Source organism: Babylonia areolata, chromosome 7 (assembly GCF_041734735.1).
Source record: "Babylonia areolata isolate BAREFJ2019XMU chromosome 7, ASM4173473v1, whole genome shotgun sequence".
NCBI classification, from domain to species: Eukaryota; Metazoa; Mollusca; class Gastropoda; order Neogastropoda; family Buccinidae; genus Babylonia; species Babylonia areolata.
Window position 1 is genome coordinate 5,158,858 of NC_134882.1, and position 26,358 is coordinate 5,185,215.

At 41.1% G+C, this 26,358-nt stretch overlaps 2 protein-coding genes across 2 annotated transcripts; both read left to right on the forward strand.

Annotated features, from left to right (window-relative positions):
- The first annotated feature begins 956 nt into the window (after positions 1–956).
- Positions 957–6,838, forward strand: LOC143284135 (complex III assembly factor LYRM7-like). The gene is made up of 5 exons (XM_076590791.1): positions 957–1,028; positions 2,623–2,695; positions 3,871–3,941; positions 4,724–4,808; positions 5,846–6,838. The coding sequence occupies exons 1-5, from the start codon at positions 1,005–1,007 to the stop codon at positions 5,965–5,967; spliced, it is 375 nt and encodes a 124-aa protein (XP_076446906.1). The 5' UTR covers positions 957–1,004; the 3' UTR covers positions 5,968–6,838.
- A 1,904-nt stretch (positions 6,839–8,742) lies between these two features.
- Positions 8,743–26,323, forward strand: LOC143283676 (progesterone-induced-blocking factor 1-like). Its single transcript, XM_076589899.1, has 14 exons — positions 8,743–9,353; positions 10,818–10,937; positions 11,745–11,881; positions 13,069–13,174; positions 13,740–13,921; positions 14,743–14,841; positions 16,165–16,330; positions 16,975–17,125; positions 18,663–18,741; positions 19,378–19,480; positions 20,611–20,741; positions 21,263–21,347; positions 22,323–22,544; positions 24,470–26,323. The coding sequence occupies exons 1-14, from the start codon at positions 8,790–8,792 to the stop codon at positions 24,560–24,562; spliced, it is 2,238 nt and encodes a 745-aa protein (XP_076446014.1). The 5' UTR covers positions 8,743–8,789; the 3' UTR covers positions 24,563–26,323.
- The last annotated feature ends 35 nt before the right edge of the window (positions 26,324–26,358 follow it).

The window sequence follows — 26,358 nt, forward strand, 5'->3', positions numbered from 1 at the left end:
GAAATTTGTTGCACTCCTTGATATTGAATGATGCTTAGTTTACCTGGACTGTGTGCTGGATATTAAAAAGTTTGTATTGATCAAATAGTTGTTGTAGTAGAATATCTTTGGTTGCAATTTGATTGCAAAAATAAACTGAATTTTTGCAAACTGAAATAAATGTCTTTCATGTTTAAAATTGACGGAAATGGTTTTTCATTCCTCCACACACACTCTCTCCGTGTGTGTGTGGGGGTGGATGGGTGTCTTGTCAGTATTTGTGTGCATGATATGTATGTGTGTGTTTCTCGGTGCATGCACGCACACACACACAAACACACTGACACACACGCACGCACGCACACACACTCAGTGACACACATACACTGACGCACATACTACACACTCATTCATGTGCCCCTCTCTTTCTTCAGTTACCTCCTCAACGTTTGCTCCCCAAATATGTATATGCAGAGACGCACGGCCATGATATGCATCAGTGCTTAGTCACTGACGCACGTACACACGCACACACACACACCGTGGCACACGCTGACACACACACTGACACACACACACTGACTCCGTCGGACACACTCACACACACACACACATGACACACACACACTGACACACACACCGCCGCCCCTGAGCGCGCGCGCGCACATACACACACACACACACACACACGAACACGAACACACTGACACACCTCAGTGACTCCGGTCGCCGCGGCCGGCACCGGCGGCACACAACTGACACACTCGATCAATCCGCGGAGTCACTGACGGCGTGACATGTACTTCGCACGCCTGCGTACGCGCACTGACCCCCGGCCACAAACACCCCCAACCCCCACCCACTCACACAAACATATACACACACACGCGCGCGCGCGCGCACGCGCGCGCGTCTGTTGCTCTGTTCTTGTGTGTTTCTTTCTGCAAAAAGATGTTTAGGACCAGGAGGGATAACTCTCGTGGACTGTCTCAAAGCGATCGAAGGGTTCGGGCTCAAGGAGAAATATGGCATTGGCTTCAAGGGGTCGGGTGAGTTGGGCGAATCTTGCCTAGTTGTTTGGAGATCAGATCTTTAATGGATTCAATAACCACTGGTTCGACTGTATTTTGCAAATGAGAAAGTGAGTGCAGTATTGCGTCATACTAATTGATAGCGCCACAGACACGAGTTCGCACTGAAAGTAACAAAGTGAAAGTCACAAAGTCAGATAATTTTGCAGGCAAACAACAGTAGCATGCGCGACACACACAAACACACACACACACGCGCGCGCGCGCGCGCATGTGTATGGACAGTGTGTGTGTATGAGAGGGATGAGTTGGGGGGGTGGGGTGGGGGTATGGAAAGACAAAGAGAGATTATGAACAAACAAGACTTTGTATTCAAACTGTGGACATATTTAGGACATCTCTCTCACTCTCTCCACACACACACACACACAAACACACTCACTCACTCACTCACTCACTCACTCACTCACTCACTCACTCACTCACTCACTCACTCACACACACACACACACACACACACACACACACACACACACAGTGACACATGCACGCACACACACACACACATGTATGCTTATGTGTGTGAATTGTCTCCTTTAGACATACTTCAGACATAAATGTTCTCTGCAAAACTATTAGTTTTGCAAAGCAGCACACACAGATACATATTTGTATGTGATATTCCATATAGTTGTGCAGTGACACATACCTACCACACTACATATAATGTACACTAGATTCACAGACACAAAATTGATAAACTTATTGTGTCAAATTCAATTATGCGGTCACAGACACACAGAGTATACAAACATGCATGCATGCATCTAAAAATACACTACCAGAATCCACATGCCACCTTCAGCTACAAAACCCTTTTATTATGTTTACTTCCAGGCGTGTGTGCGTGTGCGTGTGTGTGTGTGTGTATGTGTTTATGCATGTTCATATCGGTTCCAGCTGTATGAAACTCAGCACATTGACTGATGAATCATGAGCATCAAAAGTCAGGATTTTTACCCTTACACCCTTTTCTGTTTATTGCCCCATTATCAAAATCAGAGCAAGTGATGGTTTATAAAAAAAAAAAAAAACATTTATAAGCTAAATATTTCTCGGGTAAAACTAAATGCCATTGTTACAATGTTAGACAACATTTCCGTCTTACATTGCACATTATAAGAAATTACTAAAATTCCTAAAAATCTAAGACCCATGTTTCAATGCTTGCTGATATATATATATATATATATATATATATATATATATATATATATATATATATATATATATATTGCACAGCCCAATGCAAGATAATGCAGTACAACAGAATACAGTGATTTTTATTTGGAAGTTATTGGTGTGCTGAAGGATTGCTATAAGTTGTAATACTTAAAAGTTATAATGATTGGTATTTGTGCCTAGATGTGATTCATAATGTGAGTAAAGACCCTGACATGTGATTTACTGATTGCTGTAGTCTTTTAATTTTCGTGGCATTAAAAATAATACTGAACAGATATAGAAATAGACGTCAGATCTTTATTGATAAATCAATAACAGTACTGATGTGATTGTCAGATGATCAGTCAACACTTTTTTTGTTTACCAGGTGCTGTCAGTGTTCAAAGAAATTCATAGGACTTGCCAGTTTGTATTTGCTGGAGATGCTGAAGCTTTGGCAGGTACTGAACACCTATTTTTGTTCTTTTAAAACTTTATTAAAATCTTTATCTGTTTGATTTTATGTATGATTATGCAGAGATTCTTTGGACACTGGAATAACAGTTGTTGAAAACGACCAAAACATTTTCAGTCTAATCAGTACCTTATCTGAATGATTTTCTGCCAAGCTGGATACAAAAATCAATGTTTAGGACCAAAACGTTTCCAAATTCTATCAACATTTATGGACTTAAAGCACTGCTAAAATGATTTCAAGCAAGTATGCAGGGAGCTTAATGCCTATGCTGACAATGCTGACAGACTTTGTGTTCAATAACTATAACAGTCTATGACTTAACCATGTTGCTGAAGAAAAAACTGAAGTTGTTGCTAGGGCAGTGTGTGCCCAGTTTTTTCAAAGCCAAATCACCCAACTGTCAGATGAAGTTTTTTTCCTTATGTTTCAATTGTAACTTATCAGTTGAAATATATCACTTAGGAAAAATGTATTTGATATATTTCAGTTCTGTAAAACATGCCAGTAGCAATCCATATTATTGGTGTTTTTTTTTATCTGTTTATTTTTCAAAATGTAAATGAACGTGCGCTAAAAAAACAAAACAAAAAAAAACAAAAACTTTAGCGTTTGCCACTTTGGCCAATAGATTTCCAAAATTATGTCCTTTTCATTTTCATTGAGATTTTGAATTATCAGATGAAACACAGATTTATGTGAATATATATATGTATGTTACTATGCACCTATAGAAATATACAGAAATACATATGTGCATACATGTATGTATGCTATATGTGTATATATGTGTGAGTGTCCTTGTGTGTATGTGTGCATGTATCTTTGTTCAGATTTATATGTTTATTATTACATGTACATGTGTCTATTTGAATAAAGCAAATAATTCAAATATAAACTGAACTCTTTTCAGATTATTTTAGAAAAAAAAGCTATATATATTATATATATATAAATCTAAGAATATACAGAGTGTATTTTTAATTTCTAGTGTTCCAGTTTGATTGTTTTTTGTTGTTGTATTTTACTTCACTTGTACTTAAAATGAGAAAGTGTAGTTGGATTGATGACAATGTACTGTATAACACTCATTATTGCATGTCATAGAACATTACGCTTTCATGAATGTGATATAAAAATGCATCAGTTGTTTGTTCACAGCTGGAAGGTTGAAGATTAATGATGAATTCAAAGAAAAGAAGGATGAAACAGACCCCCAGAAAATTGAAGAGGTGAGAAGGCAGTTGTGCTTTTTTTTCTTTTTTCTTAAACTCTTAGAAGCTGTGAGCATTTTGTGTGTGTATGTGTGTGTGTGTGTGTGTGTGTGTGTGTGTGTGTGTGTGTTTGTAATGTGTGTTGTATGATTCTTACATTTGTCTTGGATCTTTCAAAACAACAACAGCTAAAATACTATATGCTTTTAGTTCTGATGTTCAGGGTATATCCTGATGGTTCAAATCATTTGAACCAGTGATAACATTACTTTTTCCTGAAGTTTTCTTGAAGTCGTGGCTGGATGAAAAAAAAAAAAAAAAGATTGCCTCAAGTGTGTGAACAAAGTCAATGTTATCACTCTATTTTACTGGACAACAAACTTGTCAAGATTGTAATTGATTTTGAATAGTTGTAACACCTTTCCAGAGAACCCACTTACAGTGAGAGTGCACCAGAGTACAGACCACACATTATCACTGAAATAAATGTTTCAGCAAAAAAAAAAAGATAAAAAAGGGAGAAAAATCCTAGATTTAAATTATTGTGAAACAAAGCTTATGAAACATGTGCATACTGTTTATGTATGCAGAAAGTCACTTTTCACACATATCTTTTGTTTATTGAAAAAGTCATATTGCTAAATGATTCATGTGAAATGTTGATCTTGGAGTGTACGCGGGCACGCGCGCGCGCGTGTGTGTGACTCCAGCAAAATCTTACTCTGAAAAAGACACCTGAACTAATAATGGATGTGACAGACTGGCTTTTCTGACAACTGTACATTTTTTTTCTTTTCCAGTACATACAGATAGCAAGCGACTCTGCTAAACTGTTACGGAAGACTATTGTCCAGGCAAAGCTTTCAGAGGATGGAACAGGCTATTGTAAGTCTGTAGAGGCATTCTGATTCATGTTTATTCCTTCCTATCCATAGGTGTATAATGTGTTAATATCATATGGACTGTGAGCATGGAGTTCTCAAAATGAATCTAGTATTACTTGTAATTATTGTTGTTGGATTTTCAGCGTCGGTTGACTCCTGTCCAGAGTTGAATGAGCCAAGGGCTCTGGACCTGTGTTGAGTGTTGTCCACTTCATAGATGACTTTGAGTGTGCTGCTGTTTTAAGCGTAGTAATTAGTGCAGTCACCTCTCATCCTGTTTTGTTAAGATGCTGACAGAGTGACAACAGTGAGACAAAAATAATACCTCATGTTTTATGAGGTGTTTTTGTGATTTTGTTCCCCCCACTGTCAGTTTGAGCTGTTCTCTGCTTATGAGAGCATGTGTGTATGGTCTGTGTCTGTGAATAGGTGATTGCAAGCGCATTGAGTGTAAATTTACTTAGAGAAGTGTGCTTTACAAACGTCATTCATTATTATTTCTTATTGTTTTTGTTTTTCTGTTGTTTTGTGTGCTTGTGAACAGTGAGCATACAGTTCATTTGAGTTGATAGGAAGGTCTTTGGATAGATCCAAATATAAAATTCTCTATCTCTTACGGATGCAATCATTGTAACCTCCAAAAATTGCAGTGTTTAAAATATTTCCAAACAATGTCATGTCATCCTTCAAGTTTTGTTTCTGAATGAGCGGCAACAATAAAAAGTAATTTTTGTCAGTGTACTCAGTGCATATACAGTGTATTAAATGCACCAACTGGATACCTTCTTCAAAATCAAGAAACATATTTGTGTTCATAGCTCTTAAAAAGAAGGTTGTCATGTACTGTGTTTGGAATAAGTTCTTTTTTCAGTAAAAATAGAAATAAAAATATGTTTATATGAAGCTGGATGTAAATGATAATTGCTTTTGATCTTCTCTTAATCCATTTACTCTTTTTGAAGTCCAGTTCATGACAAATGAACTTTAAAAAATGCAGCAGTCCAGCTTTTATTGCATTATTGTTCTTCATCTGTGCAGCTATGAAGATCACCAAGGACACTCAACTGAACGACAACATCATGTACGACCCCAATGTCGTTGTTCCTGTCAGACCCCGGCGAAGAAAAAAGTCTCCATGTCAAGAAACTAAGCAAACGTGATGTACATCATTATAAAATAGATGTCAACATAATTGAACATTGAGGGGGAACATTTCTTCCAAGATCTGTTTAAGTTCCACATTTTTTCCAATTATGAAACAGCACCAGCTAAAAGAACATGCATTTTTCCTTTCTATTTAAATACTCTGAGTTAGGAATTTCTGTTTAATTTGTCATAAAAAAAGGAACACCCATGATTAAATCTTGATAAATTGGCTTGGGTATGTTGGACATGAACAAGTTTTCCTTCTGTTTATAAGTCAATCATGGAATATGAATTTCTTATGCTCTTTGAACTTGTATTGATTAGTTAGGATTTTTATTATTTGACATCATTAAAAAATTTCTCCTGCAGTTAGCAATGAAACCCTGAAATGAAAGAAGTGAAATGATGTACACTTGTCAGCTTGACTCCAAAAGATTTGCTCTTTCTCTCAGTGTCTTAGGCTTCGGTTTAGTGTGTTGTTTTGTAGAGGGGCCTTTGGATGAGCAGTGCAGGAATAGTGTTACGAACAAAAAGTAAATAAAAATAAACCAAAAACTCCTGTGACAACTCCTGAAAATTAGATGGCTCTCACTTGCTATCTTTGAAATACCCTTTTTTTTATAAGGAAAAGAAGAATTTTTTGTTAAAGTTTCTTGTTAATCATTTTCACAATGATGGAAGAGTTCTTTTTATGCTATTTTCGCCCACTACTCTGCTGTTCGATAATAAATTAACAAAAGTGTTGCAGTGGTTGGTATAAATAGAACCATGTCTCTGGAGTTCAAACTATATTGATGAAAATCTGTTGTCATTGCTCTTCTGGTAGAAGAATTCAACAATGCTTACAATTTATCTTCATGTTTTTTAGTCAGTATCAGAACAGAATTTTATAAATGAGAGTATTCTGCTGTTGGAGAATGTATCTGATGCAGACTGATGAGTTTTTTTGTGTGTGGCTGAGTGAAAGACAGAAAGAGAGAGCGATAGGGAAAGAGAGGTGAGTGTTCGGAGTCCAGGTTATTTTGCATATGGTTGTTCATTATGTCTGTATTTATTTTTTGTCACTGTAGAAATAAAGCATTGCTGTCAAATGTGACGGATGATTAAATTTCATGGTTGCTTTTTGTAGAGTTCATTTTGAAACAAGATTTTTTTTAAAAGCAAGAATGTGTGTATGTTTGTGTGTGTGTGTGTGCGTGCGTGCGCATACACCAATGCAATGAGAAGGTGTATTGTCTCATGACAGAAAGACAAATTTCTTTTTTTGTGTGTGGTATACTACCCATAAAAGTGTGCCCTCAAAGATGCTGCACTTCAAGCCCTTTCCAACAGAGTGGACTGTAATGAGATTGATCCATGAATTACCGGTACATGTCTTTTCTCTTTGTCAGGTATTAGAGGCATATAGAAAACTAAAAAGATCTCTCAAGTTTGTAGGTATGAAATCATGCACAAGCCAAGCAGGCTTTTCTCATGTTTCGTATTTGTTATTTATTTTATGATAGTTGATGAAGAAAATAATGATACTGCCACAGCAGTTCAGGCCACATAGGCTTCAGACCAGGTGACTTGTGTGTATACGCAAGCAGAAGGTCAAATATGCACGTTAAAGATCCTGTAATCCATGTCAGTGTTCGGTGGGTTATGGAAACAAGAACATACCCAGCATGTTGCTGCACACCCCCGAAAGCGGAGTATGGCTGCCTACATGGTGGGCTAAAAACGGTCATACACATAAAAGCCCACTCATGTACATACTGGTGAACGTGGTAGCTGCAGTTCACAAACGCAGAAGAAGAAGAAGACCAGGTGACAGTAATGGTCAACAGTAGTTTAAGTTATCAGCCAATGGTCAAATCTTGTCGAGAAGTCCAAATACTGCATAACTGTCACAAAGTATAGCAATTTGAACACTGTTAGGGGTGAGGCAAAGATTACACACCTGCCAAGATATGTTAATGCACATATGTGACAAAATAACGCAATCTGAGTACTTATGGGTTGTCAACAGTGGTTAGCAGTGGCCCTAGATCTAGAGGAACATAGACCTAGGGGAACATAGACCAGAGTGAATTTAGACCATAGGGGAACGCATACCGTGGGGTACAAAGACCACAGACCCAGAAAACATATTTTTTGTTGCTGAATATAGAACTGGGGGAACTTAATCCTTGCTGAAAGAAAAGTTGGGGAAACATTGGCCTACACTGAGGAATAGCAGGGTTGTGGGCGTTTTGTTCTTCTCTAGACCCATCATTGGTCAATTTTGGTTTCCACTAAAATTCCAGATCTACCTTGAAAACCTTAATTTTTTCTTGCTTGGCATATAAAAATGTTCTTGGTGGTCACAAGATAATGCACATATGATGCTGCTTGCCCACTGTATGGTTTGTGGCAATGAGGTAACCCAAAGGAATCGAGGGCTCAAGTGCACGGAATTGAAAAGGTGGCTTCATGGGTGTGAGCTCTGATCTGAGGTCAATCTTCTTCATTGTCAGCGGTGTTTGGTTTAGAAGTTATTGAGCCTTTTTTCATGTGAATAAACTAACCGCTTTTAATTAGGTGAATGTCACAAATGTCTTTGGTGTCTCGGATGACGTATTTCTCAACGACAAGAATTGCATTTTGTGTGTTGTTGTTGTTGTTGTTATTACACTTTGATGATTAATTATTTTATCTTAATTTTATTTTATTGAACTGTGACATGGATAAATGGATGGCCCCTTCTTAAGCGTATAAGCTTATCTCCCCTTGTACACCACACCCGGATGTTGTTTAGATCTGTGCAATCTTTGTTTCGCACTGTCGACGTTCAGTTCTGCATGCTTCAATAGCAATGGCATCGAAAATCAGTAAGAACCCATCTAAGTCTTTCGAGGATGTGGACTCAGACGATTTCAGCCAGGAAACATCTTTAGCCACCGAATTCACAGTGTCGCCGGACAGCAGCGAGAGAGAAGTAAAACAGGCCAAAAAAAGACGCATTGTCAAGCAACTTGCGCAACGCAAAAAACTCGTTCATGACATGCAGATGCTCAGGATTGAACTGTCACAGAAAAATCTTGCGATAGAGGCCCTCAAATCAGAACATGTGCAGCAATTTGAAGATTTAGAGGAGCGTCTACACGACCTCACATATCAGAGGCAAATTCTGCAGGCTCGCTTGAAAACTGAAGTGCAGAGTGAAAAAGAAGAGGCCAGGAAACGACAACAGGAAATGGATAGGGAACTGGAGTTGGTGAAAACAAAGCAACAATATCTAGAAGCGGCCAACGAGAGACTGCTGGAAAAAGCTGGACATGTGCGGCAAAGTCTGGGAGATCTGAGTCTGTCCCCGGAACGGTACGAGCAGCTCAAGTGTCTGTCCAACAGAGAACTGTCATTGAGAGACTTCATAGCTGTAAGTAGGGCATACCAGGGAATGGTTTTACCTCAACCCCCCCCCCCCTCCCCTCCGTCTCTCTCTCTCTCTTCCCTTAGTTTAAGATATTTTAGATTTGGAAATATCACAATTATAAATCAACGAATTCGACAGGACAACAACAAAGTCTGAAACTACTACTACTACTTCTACTGCTGACAAAACTTATATGACGCCTTTCCATGTAGAATATGTTCAGCTGTGCTGTAAAATGTACAATCATGATGTTAAAAACATGCATTTAAATACCAAAAATAACATATACATGATAAAACTTCATGAACATCAAACCAACAATAAGTTGTGTACATAAGCACACAAAACCAACGCACACAACAGTAACACTCAAAATATATACAAAACATAATAATAACTAAATGATGAAATCGCATGTGTCATAGTACTTAACACGAATATCATCATACTTTGAAAAAAAGAAAAGAAATAACAGATCGCAGTAATTAAAACCAATCACATTCTTCACAATGCCCAAGCATTGCACAACTAAAACCACAGTATATAATCTCGCCCACCCCTTCTCTTTCCCACACAACACCTCAACAACATGAAATTATAGACAGAAAACAGAAACAAGTACACACTCGCACTGTCACAGGCACCATGAGAGGTGAATTTCAAAGAGGTGCATCTTAAATTTTGTTGTTTTTTTAAGTTGCAAAGCACTGAGTTTTTTTTCAGGGACAGCTGTGGAATTCCAGACAGTAGGGCCAAAGACAGAATGATTTTTTTTAACCAAAGGTCTCAAGGGAGAACCGAGGAACTGTAAGCAGAGAGGTGTCAAGAGAACGCAGCATCTTTGAAGGATGGTATAGATGGAGAAGATCAGAAAGATATGGTGGCCTATTATCGTTTTGATACAGACACTGAAAGCAGAGACAAGCAAGCATGTGGAGTGATGGCCTAGATGTAACGCGTCCACCCAGGAAGCAAGAGAATCTGAGCGCACTGGTTCGAATCCTGGCAGAGTCGCCAGTATTTTCTCCCCTTCCCCAAACCTTGAGTGGTGGTCTGGATGCTAGTCATTCGGACGAGACGATAAACCGAGGTCCCCTGTGCAGCATGCACTTAGCGCACGTAAAAGAACCCACGGCAACAAAAGGGTTGTCCCTGTAGAAAAATCCACTTCGATAGGAAAACAAAAAAAATGCAGGCAGGAAAAAAAAAAGGGTGGCGCTGTCAGTGTAGCAATGCGCTCTCCCAGGAGAGAGTAGCACAAATTTCACACAGAGAAATCTGTTGTGACAAAAATATTAATACAATACAATATATAATACAATACAGTACAATACAATACAAGGTATAGTGTGTGTGTGTGTGTGCGCGCGCCTGCCTGTTTCTTTCTCTCTTTTTTTTATTTTTTATTTTTTATCTAACTCTTTTGATTCACTGAATGACACATTCTCCGATGTTATTACGCTGCAGATACGGGTGTATGACACTGTGCATCCTCTGAAAACTGAAATTGACAATTTACGGATGACAGAGCGGGCCCAAGATGAACAGATTGCTTCATATACAACCGAACTTCAGCTACTGAAAAGGGTAGTACACCTTTTTTTTAAGTGAAAAAAATTCTCTGTGTGTGTGCGCGCGCGTGTGTGTGTGTGCTCTCTGTCTCCGTTAAGAGTTTCAGATTCGCAGTTAATTTATTTTCTGACTGGAAGGGACAAACAAAAGTTCAGGTTTCTATTATAATTATATGTACAGTTTGTGCCATTTCTGTTCCCGATTCTTTTCCTTTCTTTTGATATCCACGGTAGTTAACTAGGTATGCCTATTTCCCTTTGTTCGCAGATCAAAATATGCAGCTGGTGTTTTCTTGAAGTAATTGCAGGGCTTGCACGTCAGCCGGTGATATTCTTCTTCGTTATATGTATGTTGTTTGTTTTTGAGGAATAACGTTCACCCCGCCCCCATTTTCATTATAGGCGTACATTTCAGTAAGTTTAGTTTTTGAAACCAGTAAATTATAAAGTCCTTAAAATTTTAACCTAAGCCCTTTAACTTAGGTTTAAGAAGAGAGCGTGCACGCGCGCATGTGTGTGTGTGTGTTTGCTGAGATGTAAAATAATGCGAGGATTTAAAAATGGCAGCTTTAAATCATCAGTATTTACATGGGCTTTCTCTGCGACAGTTTTCTGTCTGAAGACGGTAGCGCATAAAAGCTTTATAAAATGCAGCAGCATTGCATGTTACACTCGTCCACTTTACAAAACCTGCTGCATAGTTTATACACTTGCATCTTTACAAAAGTGAAAGGGGAGAAAATTATATCTACAAACATCACTTTGGCACGGCAGTACATTCCATGTACATAACACTGTGTCACAGTTCATAATTTGCTTTCAGAGACTAGAAGAGGAGCACATGACGAATGCAGAACTGCATGTGAAACTACAGGCAGTATCTCAGGATTATGTTAACAAATGTGCACAGCTCAAGTCAGATGACTTGAAAACAGTTTGTTACGACGATGATATCAAAGCGTACGTCAGTGTCTTTTTTAATATTTTGATTAAATTATTGGTATTAAATAATGATTGTTTACAAAATGAATATTTTGAAAAAACAAAACAAACAATGGTGATGATTACAATGATTATGTTGGTGATGATGAATTCTCAACATATCTTATTCGACTATATAAAAACTACAGAAGATAACCACCAAAAAATATCATTTTCTGCGCGAATGATCAGCTTAATAAAAGCAGTTCAAATGAGACAGGAAGGTTGTAATAAATGCTTAATCCATCTCACTAGTCATATTGTATACAAACACGCAAGCAAAATACCTGTTACACCATTGTCTGTATATATCTATTTCAAATCGAGATTGAAAATGGCTGTGCAGGACACAGACTCTCTCTCAGTGTGTGTGTGTGTTTCCTTAAGTCTGCATATATGTTCTGTGTCTGGTTAATAAATCATACTCAGTGGGTTTTCTTGGACCAGTTCCACACTCCCTTCCCTGTGTCGAGGTGTAGTCATTCATTTACTTACTGTTGGCAGTTAGATCTCACTGTCAGTGGTGATTCATGTGCTAACTGTGGCCAGTTAGATTTCAGTGTAGTTGATCACCCATGCACTGTGATTAGTTAGATCACAGTGTCAATCGTCTTTCATGCACTGACTGGGTAGAGTTAGATCTCAGTGTGAATTTATGATTCACGCACTGACTGTTCGTAGTTAGATTTCAGTGTCAGTTGTCTTTCGTTTACTGATGTGGTTAGTTACTGAGTTTGATCTCAGTGTTGATGGTAATTCATATGATGACTGTGACTACTTAGATCTCAGTGTTGATGGTAATTAATGTACTGTCGGTAGTTAGATCTCTGCGTTCATGGTCATTCATTTTGCTGACTGTATGTAGTTAGATTTCAGTGTTGATGGTCATTCATGTGCTTTCTCCGGGTAGTTAGACATCAGTGTTGATGTTCATTCGTGTACTGACTGCAGGTAGTTAGACCTCAGTGTTGATGTTCACTCGCGCACTGATTGTAGGCAGTTTGATCTCAGCGTCGATTGTCATTCATTTACTGACTGTGGGTAGTTAGATATGTGTTGTTGGTCATTCAAGTGGTAGCTATTGGTAGTTAGATCTCAGTGTCAATAGTAGGTAACGTATCGGGTCATTCATGTACCAGGCTGACTGTGTGATAGCCGTGTTGCAGTGGGGGGGAGGCCAGGAGGAGAAAGCTGGAGGCAGACAAACAGCTGAGCGCCATGGAGACTGTGGTGGACAGCCTGAGGAAGGAGAGGGACCAGCTGACCAAACAGGTCTGTCGGTCTGTTCTGTTGTCGTGCCCCCCCCCACCCCCCCCACCCCCAAGTCGTATTTACTCTTGAGGGCAAGCAAGGAAGCAGATGAAAGAATACATGTACAGGCACACGCAGACTAACTCTTGCATAAGCGAGTGTGCGCAGGAACAAACACACACACACACACACACACACATTATTTGACTAATTCTAAAGTGTTGGTAAATTTCAAACATTGGCCTGTAGATTTTTTTGTCCTACACTGTCAGCTTCACATTTTCTCTCATAGCTTCCCACAGCCTCTTTTCACCCACCTGATAACACACACATTATACGTCGAAATTGCTACTTTATTAGAACTACACTATTTGGGGTTTTATTCTATGAGCGGACTTGGAGCTTCCTTTTGGAAGAAGGATCTGGGTTTATTTCTCGGTGTCTCATATTTACTGACACCACAAGCTCACGGGAAGTACTGAGCAACAGCGTTATATGCCTTTGTCCCACTAAGAGTTGCAGTACTTGTTCATTCGTTCATTCATTCATCCTTTCATTTTATCATTCACTTTGGAACTATTTCCAGCTGTACACAGCCCAACAGTCTGAGGCTCTACTGAAGCAGGACAAAGAGTACCTGTGCAGACAGGTGTCCGAGTTCACCAAGCGTGCCACTTTCGCTGAAGACCGCCTGCAGCAGGTGACTCAGCAGCTGGACGATGCCAGGCAGACCAGGGAGGAGGTGTATGAGAAGTTCGTCTCTTGCAGGTGAGACAGTAGTTGTTTGGTCGGTTGAGTGGAGTGTTGGGTTGTCGGGCAGGTGTACGAGTAGGTCTCTTTCAGGTGAGAGTTAGTTGGTTGAAGTGTTAGATTGCTGGCTGATGCGTGCATACATGAGCGGGTGTACACAATGCAGTGCAAACAGACAAAAAACAAAACAAAAAAGAGCAGTGCACTACATTGTGATACTGCGCTATATAGGTATACAACCTCCCACACGAAAATAAAATGTTCATATTCCCAGTGCCCAACAATTAATCTCAGCTGCACTCTCTTTTTCACTTCGTATATATTTTTGCATGTGTTGGGGAATATGACTGCGCCTATGTATGATCCAGCGCCCACATGCATCAGGAGTGTTCTTTCACTCAGAGATCGGTACAAATCGGAATACGAGACGAAGCTTCAAGAAGAGCTAGACAAAATACGTGCCACCACTACCACTGAGATGGATCACCTCCGAAACTCTATAAGGGATATGTATGAGAGGGAAAACAGGTCAGTGATTGACTGATTGAGAGAGAGAGAGAGAGAGAGTTATTTTGCACGACAAATGTTTCCTGGAAATATTTGTGCGTGCACGCGCATGTACATATGTTTGTGTGTGAGAGAGAGAGTTATTTTGCACGACTAATGTTTCCTGGAAATATTTGTGCTTGCACGCGCGTGTACATATGTTTGTGTGTGTGTGTGTGTGTGAGAGAGAGAGAGGGAGAGAGAGAGATTGTCAGTGAGTATGTTTCATTCCACTTGACGATGTATGCTGGAAATGATGAGAGGCTGACATGACCATGTGGTGCCAATGACAGAAATCTTCGAGAAGCACGGGACACGGCCCTGGCCGAGCGGCAGAGGTTCCAGCTGTCAGCCAGGGAGGCCAACGTCAAGTATGAAGAACTCACCACTCAGTAAGTTGTTCCATGCCGACGACGGCAACAACAACGACAACGACAATGAACGAAAAGACTACAGCCAAAAGCAAAGAAACAGAAATAAGACCGCTGTCACCAAACTAGAAGTTGAACAAAACGAATGAGAGCAGCAAGAAAAAAACTTCTACCAGAGCTACCACTAGACTTACCATTGTTGCTGATACTGCTACATTTCTGAAAAAAAAAGGGGAAAAAAAAAAGCATTTCAAAAGCGCATTCTTGTAGTAGTTTTATAGTTTTAGGGCTCTGCGCATTAATAAAAAAAAATTTCATTAGAAGAGATTATATTAAAGCAAAGGAATATGACTGAATGAATTCACACACACACGCGCGCCCGCACACACACACACACACACGCACACACACAAAGACACAAAGTAGTGGAAAAAGTAATGATATCTTTTCAAACCCTAACTATAACCTCCCCACGTCAACACATCGTTTAATCGTACTCTGTAATCCAACATAATAATAATAATAATGGTATTTATAGCGCTGCATCTTGTGCATAGACAAATCTAAGCGCTTTCACACCAGTCATTCTCACGCACGCATAACTCTAAAACTGGAGAAACTGAAGACAAGGAAGAGGCAGGGAAGGGAGGCTATTTTGGGAAGAGGTGGGTTTTAAGGCCAGACTTGAAAGAGCTGAGTGTGGAGACTTGACGAAGCGAAAGAGGAAGTTCATTCCAATTGCAAGGTCCAGAGGCACTGTGGCAGAATCGGCGTTGGACGTTTGATTCGGTGTTCAGGGTTCAAGGTCCTGTTGTGGCGTGCTGTTGTATCCTTGACAAAAAGCACTTCGATTTTCCTCACTCCACTCAGGTGTGAGTGGTTATCTGCCTTTGGTTGGGGAAGGTTGATTTAAAAAAAATATTATTATTATCTTTTTTTAAATTATTTATTTATCTTTTTTTTCTCAAGGTCTGACTAAGCGCGTTGGGTTACGCCGCTGGTCAGGCATCTGCTTGGCAGATATGGTGTAGCGTATATGGATTTGACCGAACGCAGTGACGTCTCCTTGAGCTACTGATACTGATACTAAACGACGATAAAAGAGGATGGGACCCGCCTTCCTTTACCGAGCCCTAGACATGATAATTTTCGTTTTAAAGCCTACGTTTGACTTAAGTAAGTGAAGGGAAATCTTACATTTTCTTTAATAGTTTGTAAAATACTTCATAGTTGCTTCTCCCTCCCCACCTCTCCCCGTCCATCTTCCCCACCTTCACTCCAAAGTGTCTGGTATCAAAATCACTTTCTGTTGATGATATATTATGATTAGGTCATCGTTTTCAGGTTCCGCGAAATGCGGTCGAGAGCGGAAAGCCGAATGTCCGAGACAGAGAACGAGCTGAAAGTGAAAAGTCTGAAAGTGGAGCGATGTCAGATGGTGCACGAGGAGACCGTGAGCAACCTGAAGGACAGGGCCTTGGAAGTGGAACTACTACAGAAGAAGGAAGAGGTCAGTGCAATACCCTTGAGCTCAGTTCATGACCTTCGAGGTCAGTTCGTGACCCTCAAGGTCAGTTTATAACCCTCGGGTCGTCGGCATAGAAGTGTCAGAAGCAAAACCAATCGTTTCACCAATACCTGCTTTCCCAAAGCAGTCAATACCCTGTCTCTGGAACCAACCTAAAGTGTATTAAAGAGAATTGTACAACCAGCCCTTATTAACTGTACATGTGTATTAGGACAAAACCAATCTTTTCGCTAAAAGCATCTTCCCCAAAGCAGTCAATTGCCTGACTTTGGAACCAACCTAAAGGTTATAAAAGAGAAAACCAGCAACCATTCAACTGACTGTAGACCCGTGTGTGATTTATAATGTGTGGCGTATATTCAAGAGAGAATACACATTGATATGCTGTGTGTATGTGTGTGCGGGCGTGCGTGTGTGTGTGAACGTGCGCATACACAAGCACTTACATGTGCCAAGTGCGTGCTGCACACGGGACCTGGGTATATCATCTCATCCGATTTACCAGATGCTCAGTCTGATTTTCAAGTCGAACTTGGGAGAAAGGAAGAGACCAGGATTCGAACCCAGACCCTCACGGACACTGTATTGGCATATAAACGTGTTAACCATTGTGCCACCTTGCTCAGATGCTGAGGAAGGAGTACCACAGCATGCAGACGACGCTGGAGAAGCGCATTGTGGAGCTGCAGGCCCAGCTGTCGGACAGGAGCAGCAAGTTGGACATGTATGAACGCCTGGAGCGAGACCTGGACCACATCAGTGTCCACGCAGCTGACAGTCAGTATTCCTAACGTGATGTTCTGCTGGTGTCAGTGTGGTGTTACATAGGTCCCTTTCGCCCCGCTTTCCTGGGACAAGTTTTTCCCGTGGCTTGTTAAATGAGGACCTGAGTGCCTCGTTAGCTCACTCGGTGCAGTGTGGTTTGAGCCTGTATTCAGGAATCTGTGAGTTTGAATCACCGACTTCAATGCACATGATGCCCTCTAGCACGTAGGACAGCAACGAAGATCTGCCACTTTTGTCTGTTTTTGGCCAGTCTCTGAATGGTACCCAGGTGTGTTTCAGGGTGTTGAGTTCTTTCGACTGTTCCACGCCAGGTGTTCTTTGGTCTCCCTCTCATACGTATACCTTCCGGTGTTCAGTGAAGGGCTGTCCGGGTGATGCGAATTACCGACACCGTTGGCCTACCTGAGGTGGGTGTTGGCAGCTTCTCTCAGGTGGACAGCATATGATTTGACTGGAGTATCCGGCTTCCTTTGGTGGGTACACGGTTGCAGATGGGGTGGATGGAGCTAGACGACATCATTTCCAGGCAGATGTCAATGAGTACTTTATCAGGGTGGGTCATTTGGTGGTGACAGTGTTTATTACATAGGAGGAATGTTGATCACTTTGCTGTGTTCAGCTTAGTTTAAAAAACACAACAAAAACAGATAGATAATGGAGTGTGACTGGAGGTAGACTTCACCATTTCCCAGGCGGCTGGCATATGTTAGGCAATGACAACGTTATATGATGTGGGTGGACTGGATTGCAGATTGTTTTGCTGAAGCGTTTGGCTCCGTTAGGCTACTGTGAGGTTGAATGGAAACTGCATCATGTCGATTACATCCATTTCACAGGCTGATAACAGCGAGTACTTAACCCTGTAGTCTTGTTAGGTGGCGGCAGCTTCTCTTGAGGGGATAGCTGATCACTTTGCTAGGTGTTCGTTTGTTTGATAGAGGAGCGCCTGGATGTCCGTTTGTTGGGTGTACAAGAACTGAGAGGGCAGGTGGCTAGAGATGGAACACATGAATCTGAAGGCTGCAGACAGTTTATTACAGAGCATTAATTGGTGGCAGCTCACTTCAGACGGACAGCTGATCCTTTGTCTGGAGTGTCTGGCTTTGTCATACAGAGAGAAGAATGCAGTGGGGGTATTGGGAAGTGGATGTCATCAGTTTGCAGATAAGTGATGGGAAGTACCTTGCTTGTTGATCATTGGCTGAAGTCAGGCTGGGTGGGTGAATGTCTACGTTTGGTTGTATTTACATTTTTTCATTCAGCCTCACAGCACTATTCTGTCTAAACTATTCTATGGATAAGGTATTTTTTAGGCCTGTGTTTAATCAAATTGACTAACATACCGAATTTCGAAGACTGTTAATTTCTGGTTTCAAGCAATCTTTATTTCATGAGAAACAGATGGAGAGAGAGAGAACAATAAGAGAGACAGATTAGACAGAAATAAGAGACAGACACAGAAAAAGGTTGATTTTGGAAAACAACTGGAATGCTCTCTATTGCCGAGAACACAATCCTGTTATTTCAGAGAGTGATGACATTGCAGCTGAGAAGGTCTGCTCCATTGGCAACATACCCAACACTGTCAAGCGACGCATGGAGCAAAGGTAAAACAACAGTTTCGTCGATACATTCTTCTCTGTAGACAGCAGACATAAGGGTAGTAGTTTTGGGTTTGATGGGGACAAATTTTGACACTTCGCTGTGTGTGTGTGTGTGTGTGTGTGTGCGTGCGCGTGCGTGTGTGTGCACTGTAGATTATATGTGTATATGCGTCTTCCTGTCTACCTGTGTATTATTATGTGGGTTTGCTCGTCTGTCTGACAGTCTCTCTTTGCGTGTCTCTCTTCTTATAAGTGGCAACGGCCTTACACTCATCCGTCGATTGTCCATATCTGTGCATTATATGTTTTAACAAGCATCTCCCTTTGCTACTGCTTCTCTCTCTCTCTCTCTCCCTCTCTCCCTCGCTCTCTCTCTCTTCTGTTTTTCATCATCCTCTCTCCCTTTCTCTGTCACACAGTACTCGGAATAGATCCATGTATGTTTATTATGCGAGTAAGTGCTCGCATGTACAAGTGTGTGTGTGTGTTTTGCTGAACGCATGTATGTATATAGGCGTGCTTTTGTGCATGTCCATGCCAACTTTGTGTGTGTGTGTGTTGTTGTTGTTGTTGTTGTCGCTGTTGTGTTTGTGTGTGTGCATGAGTGAGCGTTTGCTTGTGTGTGTCTGTGCCTGACAGCGTGCAGTTGGCCAAGCGCGTTGTGCAGTTGGAGAGAGACAACAGTGCCCTGCACAAAGACGTTGACAGCGAAAGGAGAGCGGTCAGCCAACTGACAGACGAGGTTAGTGGCTCAGCCAGGCCACGATAAATCAACAACAACAACACCTCGCCCCTAAAAGAAAAGGCCAGTTGTTGACAACAAATATTCAACATTGTACCCCAAACCAAAAACAGCAACGCCCCCCTTCCTCCGCTCTAAAAAACCAAAAAAAAACAAAACAATGATTGAAACAAGCAGTCAACCTTTAGATTGATCCGAAGTCTATCACACACACACACACACACACACACACACACCACGCTATACCACACCACACGCATTCATTATCTCACGACTGATCAGGCATAACACATACATAAACAGATCCACAGATGATATGACTTTGGGCCATATAGAATGTTACAAGTCATTGTTTATCTGTGATTTAATCAGTTTGGCACATAACACACGCACAAACAAAACGAATCTGACATGTTATTTCTGTTACCCAGTCGTTATGAGTTAATTAGACAGGTAGTTTGTTGGTTAAGTAGTCGGTCAGTCAGTTAGACAGCTGTCAGGCTGATAAGCAAGCTAGCTGGTCAGATACAGGTTTTCGTTCACTTTCTTTAATTTAGTTTGTATGAAGAATGATACATTTGTTTTGTGTGGGTTTGACTGTAAGGGATGGTGCGGGAGTATGATTGCACTGATTTTATAGCGCCGAAAGTAAAACCAGCAACACCATCGGTGAGCACGAGTAACAGTTACAGCAATCGTGGTAGTAGTAGTAGTAGTAGTAGTAGTGGGTTTGACAAAAGTGGGTGGTGAAGTTTTGGAATATGATGCATTATTCCGCTGAAAGTAAAACCAGCAACAACATCGTTGAACAGGAGTGACAGTCACAGCAAGTAGTAGTAGTAGGAGGAGGAGGAGGAGGCTAGGAGCAGCAGCAGCAGCAGCAGCAAAGACCCTATAGCATATAGAGGGTCTGTGGTAGTTGTAATTGTTGTGGTATCACTGGCAACAGCAGAAAAGATTGTTTTGGTGGTGTACCCTACAAGTAGCATATATATATATATATATTTCTATAGCTATCACTGTTATTTCAAGATTTCTCATCATCATCGTCATTATCAGTCTAACACACGCGCATACTGTTGTTTCTGATTAATATGACCACAGACAGTGTGATTACGTGTGCATGACAGTTAGAGAGGTGCAAGGCAGCGATGGCCGAGGCGCAACAACCTTACGCTCAGCTGGTGGATGGCATCCGAGAGAGAGACGAACACATCACGCAGCTACAGGAACACATCAATGTGCTGAAGCAAGAGTTGAGGTGATTCTGCTAACTGTGTGTGTGTGTGTGTGTGTGTGTGTGAGAGAGAGAGAGAGTCACATGATGCGGTTAATGAAGGAAGAAGCAAGATGACTGATAGGCTAATAGCTCTCATAACTGTGCGTGCCTGAATATACATATGTGTGTGTGTGTGTGTGAGAGAGAGAGGGAGAGGGTTACATGATGCGATTAATGAAGCAAGAAGCGAGATAAATGATATCAGCTCTCATTACTGTGCGCCACCTGAATGTGTGTGTGTGTGTGTGTGTGATGATCGTACGAAGCGGCTATTTTTTGAAGCAAGAATTGAGATCACAACTGGTATGGACTCCCGCTGGTCTCACCTCCCTCTCCTGAATGTGTGTGTGTGTTTGTGTGTGTGTGTGTGCATGCGTGTGTGTGTGTGCTCTCCCTCTGCACCAGCTTCTCTCTGTATGCGACTTTCTGTGTGTGTGTGTGTGTGCGTACACGTACACGCTTGGGTGTTTGTGTATGTTGGGTGTGTGTTTCTACATGTGCAGAAAGACCGAAGAGGAGAAGCAGAGGTTGCAACAGACACAACACCAGCTGTCCCAAGACCTAAAGCGAATGCACCAGCTGAAAGAGGTGTGACCTTTTTTCTGAGCGACCTTGCTGTTATTCACAGGACACGTGCAAGACTTGACAACCAATAACAACACTATAAAACAACGACAAACCAATAACAACATCACTACAACAACTATAAAACAACGACAGACCAATAACAAACATCACCACAACAACTATAAAACAACGACAGACCAATAACAAACATCACCACAACAACTATAAAACAACGACAGACCAATAACAAACATCACCACAACAACTATAAAACAACGACAGACCAATAACAACATCACTACAACAACTATAAAAACAATGTCGAGGTCAGTGATCATGACGACCACAACGCAAACTGTGAGAATGGTGAAACTAACGGTAAATCAACGGATGCTCTTAAGGAAACCTGTCAGTGGTATTTTTTTCTGGACATCGAGATGAGCATCAGTTTTTTTTAATTCATTTTTTAGAATATGTTTTGTTTATTTTATTTTATTATTATTATTATTTTAAATAAATGACAAATATTTATTTTCATAACTATGTATTTACCTATGTATCTATGTATTCACACACACACCGACACACACACACACACACACACACACACACACACACATATATTTATATTTATATATTAATTACACTGAAAGTTGAAAGACGTGAAACTGAAGACTGCTACAATTTCACACACGTTCTCTCTCTCTCTCTCTCTCTCTCTCACACACACACTTATATAAACACGCACGCACGCACACATGCTCATGCACGCAGACACACACACACACACACACACACACACATCTGCCTCAAATACTGAGCCACATCCACATGTACACTGAGACACACACAAACACAGATACACACACGCATCTCCTCCGCCCCCTCAACCCCCCACACTCCCCTCACCCCCTCCCCCGTCACCCCCCTCTCCCCCCCCCCCACCTCACCCCACACACACATACCTTAAACCACCACTAGAACTGTTAACTTCAGGACATGTCCACGTTGAAAGAGGCAGTGACCGGGCTATCGGCACGGCGGCGCGAAACTCTGGCAAAGGCAGTGGGGGTTGATAACAATGGGGACAGCTCAGGGACAGAGTCTTTCACGCCCACCCCTTCCCCCAGCCACCAGCAGGAGGAGGAGGACCACGGACCTGCTGCCCACAGAACCCCGCTACAGGGCCCATTGAGGCCCTCGACGAACGTCGTTCAGGTGGTGCTGCTCACTAGTTTCAGTTTCAAGGAGGCGTGTCATAGAGGCACATACGCTGAACCGTATCTGTTGTTTATGATGATAAAACACACACACACAAAAATAGAATTAAGATTATAAAAAAAAAAAGTGTGGTGATGGTGGTGAGCAGATACCAAATCTTAGAATAAACAAATTGCAGTGATCAGGCCTTGGGTAATCTCTTAAATCAGTTGACAACATCAAATTAGTCTTCTGTATTTGCTGGCTTGAAAATTTCCACGTTCATTCGTGTACAATCTGCGTGTGGGCTTTTCACACGCTTGACTGACAATATCTCGCCATTCCCGTTTTCGGGAAGGGGGTGGGGGCTCTAGAGAGGGGTGGGTGTGGGGTAGGTAGGGTGGTGCATACTGGGTGTGTTCACGTTTCCATAACCCATAGTAGATGTGGTTCATGAGAAGATCAGTGTTCTTATTTTGTTGTCTGGCATGTGTGTACACACTAAGGGTTTTACAGCACCGGTGGTCTGCATAATCAAATGATCTATTTTTTTCTTCTTTTTTTTTTGTCACGCTGCAAATTGCTGCTTTAAAAGTTTGAATTTTGTCATTTTTTGTACATGTCTGTATATGTTTGTCCTATCTTCCAAAACCGAACGCTTTCTTTACCAAAGTTAAACTTTAATACACCAGTCTGTGTGGAAAAGTTTCAAGACATCATTAACAGAAAAAAAACCCCAAAAAACCCCCAGCAGTTGTATTGTTTAAAAAACATTAAAGATTTGGAATATCGGTTTTAAAAATATTATTTTACAGTTCTGAAAATATTAAGACATCATTGGCTGAACGATTAGGAGAAGCATTGTGAGAAGAATTTGTCGTTCACATTTGAAAGTTATATAATCGTTGTTCCATAATGGGAAATTGCGTTTAGATTTAGTTTTATTTCGTTGGTTCTTTTTACCATTGCATGATAATAATGATAATAATAAATAATGGCATTTATATAGCGCTGAATCTTGTGCAGAGACAAATCAAAGCGCTTTCGCACCAGTCATTCACACGCATGCATAACTCTAAAGCTGTAGAAACTAAAGACAAGGAAGAGGCAGGCAAGGGAGGCTATTTTGGGAAGAGGTGGGTTTTAAGGCCAGACTTGAAAGAGCTGAGTGTGGAGACTTGACGAAGCGAAAGAGGAAGTTCATTCCAATTGCAAGGTCCAGAGACAGAGAAAGAACGGCGGCCAGCAGTCAAGTGTTTGAATCTGGGATTGCGTAAACAGAATGGATCTGAAGCCGATCGTAGTGAGTGAGATGGAGTGTAGAGGTGAAGGCAGCCGCAGAGATAGGAAGGGGCAGTTTTGTGAATACATCTATAACACAGAGTGCTGATCTTGTACTTTATTCGGTGTGAGACAAGGAGCCAGTGCAGATGTTGCAAAAGAGGAGTGATGTGCTCAGATCTTTTCTGATCCGAAAGATACAAACTTTGATAAGCTATCATCTCTGTCTCTCTCGTAGCCCTTCTTCGTCTTCTCATGGTTTTCCTATTGCTTCTTCTGTATCCCTCTTTTCCTTTCAGTTACTTTGTTTTTCTTTCAGTGTATTCTGTCATATACTAGTTACCCATACAGAAATGGCAACCACTGACGGGATTTTGTTCAACTGGTGGCAACATAGAATTAGTGCATGTGGACCGAAATTCAGTGCATGTAGACTGGTGGTGGCAAGACAGAATCAGTGCATGTGGACCTCAAGGACCATGTCCCTTACCCACCTCACCTTATTTCATTTGCATGCACGTGCTGTTATTGTGCCTGTGATCACATAATCCCAACAAAATAAGGGGATTTTTTTTGTTTTTGTTTTAAGCACAGTGTTTTCTTTATCATTTTGAGATATTGATTTGAGCGCAAACAAACTGAGGTAATGTGGTACGTTTCAGGTTCTGCCGACACAGAAGAAGAGAAAAACCAGAAAGGTTGCCAGCTCCCACCGATCCAGCCTGTCCAGAGTGTTTGGCCACTTGAAAGGATAAATAACTGAACACTGAACTGGAAAACAGGCACTTTTATACTAGCTGTGATGCTGAATTTAACAGTGATAGTGAAATATCACATCTTGTGATTATTCCTTTTATAATGGGCTACAAAATTTCAGTATTTACACCTTTAATTAACCTGATTAAGGTTAGTGTTCATTAATTTTATAATGGGCTACAAAATTTTAATATTTACACGTTTAAAATAACCTGATTAAGGTTAGTGTTCATTAACATTTTTAAGCTTCTATAATTACAGTATAAGTGGTGCTTGTATTTTTGCTCGGAGATAGAATCTTAGAATTCAGCTGTTCATATAGTGCAATTATCTTAGAATTCAGCTGTTCATATATCATTATTATGGTGCACTGCAGTCAGAATTATTTCAAATTAGCTTTGATGGAGTGTGAAGCAGTTAACGCATGCATGCTGTTTATTGATGATATAATTCTGAACAAAACCATTGAAGTTGTTATTATTCATTATACGAATGTTTTTTAACGTTTCATCAGTTCATATTGCCGAACTGTGTGTGTATTTCAAATCCCTGCTTATTGGTCCTTTCGTCTGCTTGTTCTGCAGAAGAAGGAAAACAACAGTGGAGCAGACAGACTGCCTCTTCCTGTCCTTCCCCACGGACAGGACATTATCTGCCCTTCCTTTCTCAGAGTACCGGGACATGACTGTTACGAAAAATCAAACAGTTTGTGTCAGCCATGCAAACGTTGACACCCACCAAAACACCCCCCGTCACCTAACCACACACAAACGTGCACTGATACGCAATCGTATATGACATAAATTCAAGCGGAACGACATGATCAATACAATCGACCATACACAGACGCACAACTTATTGATTCTACCATTTATTCATGCCCTTGCCTCAGAATTCAGATAAACGACCAATTGGCGGACGTCCTTGAGGTCAAGTTGTTCTGGGCAGTTTTTCTCCCCTATCCCCATCTAATATCACTTCATGTGAAAACTGCGTTAAACAACAACACGCACACGCATGCATATATACATACGCGCGCGCGCTAGCGCTTGCTAGCCTGCTTGCTTCCAGTCGTCCACTTCCACAGCGGCCAGGGTCAGGAAAAGTGTGAGCTAAATGTTTCAACAATGAAGTCATGTGGGTATGTGTGTTCCACTCCCGAACAGTCTTTATTGAATTCTTTATTATGTTGATAACGAAATGGCTACAGTTGTTTTCTCCAGGAAAAAAGGACATTCGAGTTTGGATGTAAGACAGTTCCATTAAAAATGATTCTTAGTTTCAGAGTAGGTGCACTTTTGCATTAAAAAATCGACTTAAAAAAGAAGAAAAAAAAGGACGCAGAATATTGAACTGATGTACGCACGCAAGATAAAACAGACAGAATCGAAGCGACCTTGCAGCAGCAAACAGCAGAGGACCGTGACTCAGAACTTGTAACACACAGAACGGACCCGGTGTCACAGAACACAGTTCATCCCCTAGCTCTTTCAGACACTACACCCGCGTAATACTTTCCGAGTTGCCCAAATAATCCACCCGGGTTAATCAGAAGTCAGTGATCAAAGGGATGACAGAAACATGAGGGTCAGGTCAATATTAAAGGGGATGAGAAGACAGTACTGGACCCTTCAGGTTCTTTTGATAAACAACAGGACACGGTTTATCAGTTCGAAGACGAAATAACATCAGCTGTGCAGGGTCTCCTCTCGATCGTGGCATCCAATATCGACAGCTCCATGCGGAATACCGGCAGTGGGACTGTGGCAGATGAGCCTGGATGTGTGTGTGTAGG